At 34.5% G+C, this 11,416-nt stretch overlaps 3 protein-coding genes across 3 annotated transcripts in view; 1 reads left to right on the top strand and 2 right to left on the bottom strand.

Moving 5' to 3' along the window:
• The window catches only part of LOC133181863 (programmed cell death protein 7-like), a 292,001-nt gene that overhangs the window by 86,622 nt on the left and 193,963 nt on the right, over positions 1-11,416 (top strand). The gene's annotated exons all lie outside the window — the stretch shown is intronic.
• LOC133183369 (rho-related GTP-binding protein RhoJ-like) overlaps positions 1-11,416 on the bottom strand; it is an 88,715-nt gene that overhangs the window by 41,863 nt on the left and 35,436 nt on the right. The gene's annotated exons all lie outside the window — the stretch shown is intronic.
• Positions 9,215-11,138, bottom strand: LOC133183368 (uncharacterized). The gene has a single exon (XM_061318328.1). The coding sequence runs from the start codon at positions 10,910-10,912 to the stop codon at positions 9,317-9,319; it is 1,596 nt and encodes a 531-aa protein (XP_061174312.1). The 5' UTR covers positions 10,913-11,138; the 3' UTR covers positions 9,215-9,316.

Here is an 11,416-nt window from a genome sequence, read left to right as displayed (position 1 = left end):
TGATAAACCAATTAGTTTTGGGGACCTAAAACCACAGTCCGAATTTATCAGGGTCAGAGTTAACATGGCACCGCCGAATGTATCTGGTTCCCTCTCCTGCTTTTCTCCGTCTTTGTAGAGAACTAGGCTACGACAACATTGACTATAAAAAAACATTACGCAGATGAACTATTGTGTTTGACTTTGGACTGAAGTTTTCAAAGTCATTACTACTGATGTTTATTTGTATAGATAAAACTTCGTTTCATTTTTGTTGCTTTATTTAGCATTTGTATTATCTCAAAAGTGGTTGAGAGTAAGTACTATATTTTTACACGTAACTTTAATTTGGCGACTATGGGGGCAACACTTCCTGCATTGAACAGGCTGACAATAGCCGGCAATTGCTCTTTGAGCAATAAGCCCGGCTAAAAAGGAAAATTTCGTGGCACTTTCTAAAACTCTCAAGAAGAGCAGTACTAAATGTACCAAAAAACAAAACTTGTGTGATTTTTTTCTAATAGTATTTAAAGAAGATGGGCGTGTTTGGTGTGTGATCTGCAGGAATAAAACGTACGAAACATTTATAGTTTAAATGTCTACGATTTGGTCGGTTGACAACAGCTGGACACACTTTACAAAGTTACGCACATGGGAAAATGTTACACTTTGTCTGAAATCCTTTGTCAAATTTAATATATCAGTCCGCTTATCTTAATAATTACTGCATGTAAAACTTAGTAATGCAAACACCTACAGGGTATAGTTAAATGAAAATTACAAGTGTATATCTGATCAGTAGGTTGGAAGAATTGCTTTCGCTCTCGGTGCAACAGAACCAGAATTTATCAATTTGAAAATAAATCAGTACATAAAATTAAATTGACAAAAGAATTGATTGTTTGTACTAAAAAAAAATATATTAACGCTCCACGCGAGGATCGAACCAAAAGTATTTCATTTTCATTGCACTGGTTGGGTAACGCATACTACTGAGCTATCACCACTATACACACTTTAAGGTTTTTAAAGCGACAATAAAGCACCGCATTTACACATTGGAATTTTTTTTTTTGAAAAAGTTCATTTTTTATCGTCTCTGGGTCTTCTCTCTATATTTTACAAATGTTTGTTAGTTTCTTTGAATCAAAAGACACACAAATAACGTTTCAAAATCATGGAGAGATGACCCAGAGATAGCAAATTTTTAGAAAAACGCGTTTAAAAATGTAACATTTTGTACCAAATGACTCATCAAGCCAATTTTCAAGTTCTTTTTTAGCACGTCAAAATGCAATATCGGGAAAATATTTCCCTTTCCTATTTCACAGGAACCCGATACATCAAAAGAATGCTAATATTTCATGTGACAGATAAATGAAATTTTCACTTTTCAAGTTCGCCCAGATTCCTGCCGAATACCATGCAATCAAAAGCGCCCTCGTTCTTTGCTCAAATCATGCCCCCACGGATAGAATGAGACCACTATTGGGAATCAAAGTTTTACATTAAAAAAAAAAGAAAAAGAAAAAGAAAAAATAGGGAAAACAACTTTATAAAAATAAAAATCTAGTCAGGAATGGGAGGGCCATGATAAGTCTAATTAATATGCAAGCATTCTCAGCGCAGATTCAAGGTTTTTCTTTTAAATCATGGCCCTCGAGATAGGGTGGGGCCATAGTAGGAGATAAATGGTTTACACAGAGACATATAAAACATGAATCCATGTAACTTGGATATATGATACAACTGAGGATCAAATTTTTACACTGGGATGTAGGCGTATGGGAAAAATCTTATCAAAAGCAACAGCAGAGCCATGATAAGAATGCAAGCATTCTCAGGTAGCACAGATTCAAATTTATTTGAATCGCCGCATTTGGGATTACAGTGTGGCTACATAAAGGATAAAAGTCAATAAAAAAAATCCTCCATTCAAGAATCACATGAAGTCAAATTACATCGATTCAAGGGTTTTTTCTTATAATTCACCTGAGCTAAAAGCTCAGGTTAGCTTTTCTTGTCACATTCATTCCAGGTCCATCTGTTTGTTTATCTGTAAACTTGTATTATTTTCGACACTTTCCTCAGAACAACTGAAGTATCTCCATCGATTTCGTTGAAATACGGTCCCTAGTATGAGGACGGGGATACAACAAGAGGTCAGCATTTAACATGGGAATGAAGATAGATAGATAGATAGATAGATAGATAGATAGATAGATAGATAGATAGATATATATATATATATATATATATATATATGGGTGTGGGTGTGAAAGATATCTGTTAAAAACTGCTTTTAAAGATCAACTGGGTCATAAAATTTGTCGGAAAAACGTGAGCGCTGTGGCCCATTGGCATCTGGGTAATGAAAAAATAAAATAGGGACACCAGTAACCATGTCAAGAATACGAAAAGAATTGAAAAGTAATGATTATTCTATTTTAAATCTTGTGCTTGATGGTCATTGACATTCTGGAAAAAAGTTTTATACAGTATTTTAATATGAAAAACTTTATTGGATTAATTGCCTTAATACTGGGGTACTTTAAAAATTGAAGGTGGATGTTGTTATTTGTTAGATTCCCCTTCGATGTGAATGGAGTAATTGGGGTGGTTGACATTAAAATCTCTGGTAATTACACATGGAAGGTTTCCACTGTAATGCAGTTTTAAAAGAAATTTTTCCACAAATCTTGAGAAAAAAAATTCATACAATAATTATTAATTTGTTCAGTTTAAAGAGGCACACAAAATTCCTATTCTTTCAGGGAGAAATACAAAAAAAAAAAAAAGATATTGAAAAAATAAAAGGAAGCTCTTAAAAGATGACGTAGTATATGTACTACTAGTATAGCAAATTAGAAGCATGGCCAGGCTAACTAAGCAAATGTACCATTCCTAAATCTAGTTTGTAAATAATTTAATAAACGAATTGAATTGGACAACAGATTATAAGTTTTGGATAGTTCTTCCCACATAACTTTAAATTAGAAAGCAAAAATTTTGATTGTTTGTAGAATCACCATGTGTCTGAATTTAGAAGTTGAACAACTGCTACGCACAAAAAATACATTTAACATTGAAAGTTGTCAAGTAGTCTGTCAGGCTTAATTAAACATGGTTTTCTTTCAATTTACATTTTAAAATTCTAAGTGAAAACGACATGCAACATAACATTTCTGCTTTTAGCTGTTGTATAGGAGCCCCCCCCCCTCCCCCCGATAAAGTAGCTTTACCCACCGGAAAACTGGCAATATAGTAGTTTTTCCCTTAGGGGAAAAAGCTAATATACAAAAGAGGGTATAAATTTTAGAGCTATGTTAATGGAAAGCTAACTAAGCTTTAAATTGGTGTTTAGTTCAACGAATTTTGTAACTTGCCTAAATCTGTGAATGAAAAAGTCTGCATTGCCGATTATATAGGTATATTGTTCTACAGAGGCATTTTTATTTAATTGAATTACATAAAAATTTACGTAAATAAATGATAAATCTACAACGTATGATATTATGCAAACAGCATAATAATATCAAACAAATGCTTCTGAATTTGCATTTGCTAATTTTTAAATAAGAAGGACTTGCTTATTTTCAACTAAATAATTTAAAATTCAAACTTTTATATTAGTTACAAAATCCTCTGAGATGGTCCGTTAGGCAAATTATACTAAATAAATGTATGTAGTGCCCGTTTGCTTCATCTGTCGACAAATTGCTTTCGGATGCTGAGTATGTCCGGGTAAAATTAGAATTCATGAAAATTTCCAGTGTGGACTTTCTTATTTTCTGTGGACTTGTATGTTATCGAAGACAACACTGTTCTATTTTAACCCATTTTCTAGAGAAGAATTCATTGAAGACGAGACATAGATATACATGAACCTTAATGCATATATAGTTAAGATACGAAGACCCTCCTTTTGTGAAATCTTGCTTTTGAACCAAAAGGGTTAACGCTACTGGTCAAATTGACCACTGCGAGGGAAAGGGGTTAATAACTTCCAAGAAATTCAAAATAGTGTCTGGCATACGGAGCACCAACGGTGGCTTAGCTAGGAAAAAACTGAAATGCATGCTTTTAAAGGACAGGGGATCTAGGGCCGCCTTGAGTCCCCAAAGAGGTCGAGGGTAAAGCCCAGATGATGGCCAGGGGAAGGGGGGGAAGTAGCTGGAAGCTCCAGGATTAAACTGATAATTAATGTAAGCCAGTTTATTCGTTAAGGAATTTGAAGAACAGATCATTTTTTACACCTTTTTAGTCATAAGAAAGGCATACAGGGCAAAATAACCTCTCTGTTCTATGGTAGGGGTTTATAAAGATATATTTTTTAGAATGGAAATCAATTATAAAAATACAGGAAATAGATCATCATACAGAAAAAAAAAAATCAAGCACATATGGATATTAGGCCATTTTGAAAATAATGTTCGTTTGTCTTCTCTCGATTCAAGGTAAAAATAAGATACAACTGTAGGTGGAAATTTTTTTCTAGAAAATTTCAACATACTTGTTGAATGGATGTGAAAAAATCAAAAATTAAAAAAAAAAAAAAAAAAAAAAATCTATCGTTTCCTGGAGGTTAAAATGTTTTGAATCGAGCCGTTGTAGCCAGTCGGTCGTGAGGGGGCAATCAAACAATGGCCTTATTTGGGATTGGTTTTTTTTTTATTTTTTTTATTTTACATTGATTTCTATATGTAGACATGAGCGTATATATATGCGAAGAATGCAAGGATGAGGATGGCTTTCTAAGAAAACTTAATGATAATTAGTTTTTAACAATGATAAAACACGTACAACCTGTTTTACATATTTTTTAAAAAATGATATATTTGTTTTAGGTATCCTATGTCGTGTGACTGTTAATTTTTTTCAAAATCATTCATTTAAGGGGGTGGGGTGTTTTGTTTGTTGGTTAACGTCCCTCGGGTTGGGGGGGGGGGGGTCAAACTGATGTGCATGTTTGAGTACACAAGGAAACATGGAAGCTACGCCAAGTACCAGCCAAATTTACATACATGTACTTTTTTATGAGTTAACGATATCTTCAAATAAATTAAACTTTAATTCAATTCATTTATTTGACAGCACCATCATACATTGGCATATAGTCATGAATACAACAAACAATAACATACATAAAATCAATAAAAATTATTCCAGTATAAGCATATCAGTTATGTTGAAGTTTTTCATTTCTAATATCAAAAAAACTTTTTCAGAAAATTATATACTTTTCTAGCAATTTTAATACTTGTAGGGTTGATAATGTCAATAATAGGATTTTCCTTCATATAACATTGAGCATTAAATATATCACAAAATTGTAATCTATACTGATCATAACTAGGACAATAAAGTTCAAAATGTTTTTCATTTTCAATAAAAAGTTTACGAGAATGACATACACGTTTTTCTCTAGGAATAGGTGGCCTTGAGTATCTCCCCATTTCAATATGTAGTATATGAGCACTAACTTTTAGTTTTGTTAGGATTGTTCTTTCAGATTTTTTCAATGGTAATTGTAGGTAGTTCTGTAATTTATATTCATTTAAATTTATCATATTACTATAAAAATTTAATTTTCCAGAATCTGATTTAGAAAACAAGCAACTACCGAGCTCCAAATTAATTCTTGCGAGCAATAGTACTAAATCCATGGCATTGTTGGGGCTTGAATTCCACTGATGGAAGTAAAAGTTCTTTTTAATTACCTAATTATAATTTAAGGATCCCATTGGCAATAATATTTTTAAAAAGCTTTTATGGACTATCTTTAGGTAAGTATTTATCGTCTGTGTATCATATTACTTGTATAAATGTAGATCATGATGCCTAAATAGATCTTTATCAGGTTGTTAAATATAGAGCTCTATGCACTTTTTGAGAAGATTTTTGAAGATATTTTCCTATGTATTCCTATGTGAAAGTTTGATTGCCCATTGTGACCCCTCCCTACCCATAGGGGCCACAATTTATACAAACTTGAATGTACACTATGCAATGGTGCTTTCACTTAACTTTCATCTTTTCTGGCCCAGTGGTTCTTGAGAAGAAGATTTTTAAATGATCCCATTAATTTTTCATCAATTCTAAATTATCTCCCCTGAAAGAAGGTGTACATGTGGTCCTTCATTTGAACAAATTTTAATCCACTTTATTCATGGATGCTTGCAAGTTTGGTTGAATTTGGCCCGGTGGTTCTTTAGAAGAAGATGAAATGTTAAAAGTTTACGACAATAACGACTTCAACAGCAACAGAAAACCGTGCGGACGAATTTCTATCTGGGAAGCCCACGACGCGGTCATATGATCGGCAACCGATCATCTTTATATTTTTTACAAAATATTCAACGAAAGCAAAATCAATTTAAATCTCACGCCATAGCGACCTTCGACGATTTGCACCTCCGGCGCCCACATATACACTTTACACAACTTTAACTTATCATATGCATATCATGATGATTTCGCATTTACATCTTGATAATCCTGAGAACTTTGCATAAAATGGTTCAGTTTATCGGCGATCGATCAGAACTGCATTGAAGTAATGTCAGAAAATCTCACAGATCATATTTATAAATGACATATGAAGGTAATAAAGAGTAATCGTGCTTAAAAATTCTAATTAAACATTATAAACAAGAGGCCCATGGGCCACATCGCTCACCTGAGCACACTGGCTAGGAAGAAGCAGTAATCAGTTCAGTATATTGAAAAGTTTTAAGGGGAGGGGGCGTAAACTTAAATTTACACTACCCCAGGATGCTACTCTATCAATGTTACTAATCATGGCTTTGCTGTTTTTAAACAGAAGAATTTTAAAGATATTTTCCCCTATGTATTCCTATGTAAAACTCTGATTGGCCATTGTGGCCCCATCCTACCCACCGTAAATTTGAACAAATTTGAATCTATATATACTACCTGTGGATGCTCCTATTATAATATGACTAATCATGGCTTTGCTGTTCTTGAGCAGTAGATTTTTTTCAATATAATTCCTATATATTCTTATGCAAAACTTTGACCCTCTGTTGTGCCCCAACCCCTGGGGGGGGGGGGGGTTCATGATTTGAACAAACTTGATTCTACAATATCTAAGGTTGTTTATGTATATATATGACTAATAATAATGGCTCTTGAGAAGAAGATTTCAAAGATATTTCCTATGTAACGTGTATGATCAGGTTCTTACAAGGGATATACAGGTTTTCCTTTTACTCTGTCTGAGTTATGATTGGACAGCTATGTCTGAGGGTATATCACATAGTACTTAAATTTTCTCTTTCATCTAGTGATGGGGACTGGGTAAGGTACTACTTGCATCGTGTTTCTCCCCTAGGTTTCCATTGATAGATAAGAACCAGTTGTCTCAATCTTCTTCAGATTTACTACACCCAGAACTAAAGTACTTTTAAAACAAAGATTGCATTGAAGTCTATGGAGCAATTTCTTAAAAATAAAAATTCAAATAATAAGAATATCAATAAATACTGTAGTGAAAAAATGCACTAAAACACATTAGAAATAGAATGTCAATTGAAAATGATTTTTTTTACCAGGAAAGATTTTTAAATTTAATTGGTTTTTTTATTAATTAAAAACAGAGGGAGATAACTCTTACCAAAATTCAAGGTCATAAATTAGGACACATCCCACCCTTACATGCTAATAGTAATAAATGGTAATTCTGTCTAAATATACTGAGTATTCAACACCTACACATCTGTTATGTATTCAATTTCATTGAATCTTTTGTTACTAGGATGGAATACCTTAACTTCCTTATTGCTGATTCATCATCCAACTTCTTCAGCTACCTTCTGAATGCCTGACTTTCCTTAAGCTTTGCCTTATATACCATAAGGCTAGTGCATTCCAAGGGTTGTCAGGTCATTTCACAATTTGAAGTCTTCAATTGATGCGTTTTACTCCAATGCCCCTTAACCATTACACCTAATATCTATATTCATATGAAAACCTTGATCTGCTGTTGTGACCCGCCCTACCCCAAGGGATCATGATTTGAACAAACTTGAATCTACACTACTTGAGGATACTTCTATATTAATATGTCTAATAATGGCTTAGCTGTTCTTGAGAAGAAGATTTTTAAAGACATTTCCTATATATTCCTATGGTAAACTTTGACCCCACTGTTGTGGCCCTGCCCCATTCCCAGGGGCCATGGTTGGAACAAATTTGAATCTACACTACCTGAGAATACATGTACTTCTGTAATAATATGGCTATTCATGTCTTAGTTGTTCTTGAGAAGAAGATTTTCAAAGACATTTTTTATATATTCCTATGGTAAACTTTGACCCCACTGTTGTGGCCCTGCCCTACCCCCGGGGGTTATGATATGAACAAATTTGAATCTAGAGTATGTAATGAAGCTTTTACATAAGTTTCATCTTTTCTTGCCCATTGGTTCTTGAGAAGAAGATTTTTAAAAGAATTTTCACGAATTCTTAATTACCTCCCCTTGAAAGAGGGTGCGGCACTTCTTGTGAACAAACTTCAATCCCCTTCACCCAAGAATGCTTTGTGGCAAGTTTGGTTGAAATTGGCCCAGTGGTTCTTGAGAAGAAGTCGAAAATGTGAAAAGTTTACAGACGACAGACGGACACTCTTTAATCAGAAAAGCTCACTTGAGCCTTCGAGCCTTCGGCTCAGGTGAGCTAATTATGAGCAAAGCAAACACGGACATCTGAATGCATAGGTGGGATCAAATACCATGAGCAGTGAGCACCCCCTGCCGACCGGTCACACAGAAAATAGACACATTTAGAACCATAGAGACATAAGCTGGTGGAGAGGAAATGTACATGTACTCGGTGTAGGTATTTAAATTTGATAAATTTACGACTATGTAGATCTTATCAACAAAAGGGATGCGCATGAAATAGAAACTTGTTTAGGCATTAAAGAAAATAAGCATTGCCGCGCCCCATGTAGTAAATTACAAGAAAATTCGGTTCCGTCTTGTCACTGTTGATGGACTTTCGTGATTTATTAGAGACGAGTTTTGTTTTTTGTGGACAATCGATAGAAAGATGTCAATCATCAAGTGTCGGGACAGAGTCATTTTATTGAGGGTGAAAAGATATTATTACCATGTAACATAAGAAAAGTCCATGATAGAAGCGATTCGTATTGTGACAACTTTATTTGTTATAAGAAAAACATAATATGTAGTTTACAAAGTAGACATCGTCGATATATGGATTTATAAGCCATGTTTCATTTAATTTAATTTCAAATCTTTGAGACAGATTCAATTTTGTTAAACATGTACATATAAATGTCGTTGGTGTCGAAGTTATTTTGGATTTCCTTTTACCATTAAAAGAAGTTCATCCCTGAAAGCTTTGTTGAAGAGCCCATAGATTAATGGGTTAAAGGCTCCGTTCATGAAGTAGGCCGAGTTTGCCATGACCACAACTTTTCTTGTAGTATCAGACAAGTTTTCTTCGATTAGAGGGTCGATTGCGTTGATGCTTTCCACAACTATAGTTGGAATGTAACTCAAAACGTACAAAAGGGCTATCAAACTAAAAACAACAGTCGTAGCACTAATTCGGACGTCGGACTTGCTTCCATGCCGCCGAAGTTTGGTTCTAAAGTTTAGAAATTTCACTTTATATTTCAGTTTAATTTTGCTTTCGTCGATACTCATAGACCCGTTAATGACATAGTCTTGTTTAGGCTGTTTATCAGCCTCGTCTGTTGGGTTTTCTATAATTATTTCGTTAGATATGCTTGTTTTAGACCTATTATTTTCAGTATAATTGTTGACTGTTAGACAGGACACTGTTTTAGTCAAATCTGATAACACTTCCTCTTCAGTCTTTTTATCAGAATCCGTGAATCCTCTATTCACTATTCCAGCTGAGCTGGATTGATTTTCTACTGTGGCTTCACCTATCTTTTTTAGTGTAAATTCTTTCATTTTATTTTCATTTTCCTCATTTTGTGCGATGCATGTTTGCCCAGTTCTGTCCCCACAAACTTCTGATGCATAAGAATGGTTAAAATTTTTGCTAAACATGGTATTTGTGATACTAAATGGTGGCTTCTCTTCACATTGGTTTAGAACTTCCTCCTTTGTTTGCCTTCTTTGTTTCTGTGAATAAGAGGATACAGTTTTGATACTTTCGGACAAAGATCCCATTCGAATTTCTTCCCCGACAATTCTGTGCTTCCATTTAAGAATTGCTACGAAAATTAACGAGTATAAAACAACAATCATACCGATACAAGCAATTATAAAAATAAACAGGATGATGAAATAAATCCCCGGATACACAGATCCTTTAAAGTTGTCGTCATCCGCACAGTCTTTACCCGTAATATCCCGATATGTTGTGGTTACAATCTCCGATCCATGAAATAATACCATAGGCCAGCTCACAAGGATCATGACTGTCACAGTCCCAATTATTAAGTTTCTCACGCTCCTCATTGAAAGTCTCTTAAATGGTTTACATATTTTATAGTAACGGTCAAACGCTATCCCTACCAGAATGATACTAGCCCCTCCATTGGCAAAGACTTCTAGACATCGCACTAGTTTGCAAATTTCAGGGTAGTTTCCACTATACATAGGAAGGCGCTTGTCAAAAACTTCAAAAATCAACATAAAGCACGTTATTGTGTCAAAAGCAGATAGACATACAATAAATATATTGGCAGTGGTCTTCTTAAAACGAAATCGAAACACGTAAATCACCAGCGAATTTCCGAATATCCCCACAATAATGGCGATGATGTAGAACACGATGGTGGGTACATTAATGAGATACAGGCGCTCGTTCGCCAGCCACAGAAGGTATTCCTGGGAGACAGAGGTATTAATTATAGCTTCCACGTTCTGTTTTTCACTAGAGTAATCCAAGTTTAATGAAGTATTCACCATTTTGTTATGTTACATCGCTACACGCTTCTTGATGCGCTTTATCATGTCATTTCCTGGTCCGTTCTATTTCATCTGCATTAGTAAAATGTTTTTCACCTCGATTTTTGCGTTACAGTTAACTTTTAAAAATCTTGTTTACCTTTAAAATTAAAAGCTTAAATCGCTCATCCAAATAAACGGCCTTAGTATAATGTGCATTTCTGACAGTGAAAAGATTTGATCCGGAATAGGATATAAATACCGGCTTTTAAAAGCAATGAATAACAACAATTCCTTGTCGGCGGCGTGCACTACCTTCGTAAAAGGGGACCAACATTGCGCCGTGTTCACCTCTGATGAGTGTTGGTAAGAGATGATAAACCACAGTCCCTCGCTTATTTATGTTATTGTCATGGATCACTGGACAAATCAATGCAATGTTACTTTCACAAGTCGGAATTTTTTTTATCTTGGTAACTTAATTTATATCAAGAACGTCGAAAATTGTCCAGTGTTCTATTACTT

The sequence above is a fragment of the Saccostrea echinata genome, unplaced genomic scaffold (genome assembly GCF_033153115.1).
Source record: "Saccostrea echinata isolate AGI-Se365-2 ecotype Australia unplaced genomic scaffold, CSIRO_AGI_Sech_v1 ptg000009l, whole genome shotgun sequence".
Taxonomy (NCBI): domain Eukaryota; kingdom Metazoa; phylum Mollusca; class Bivalvia; order Ostreida; family Ostreidae; genus Saccostrea; species Saccostrea echinata.
This window is presented reverse-complemented; position numbering and strand designations above follow the sequence as displayed.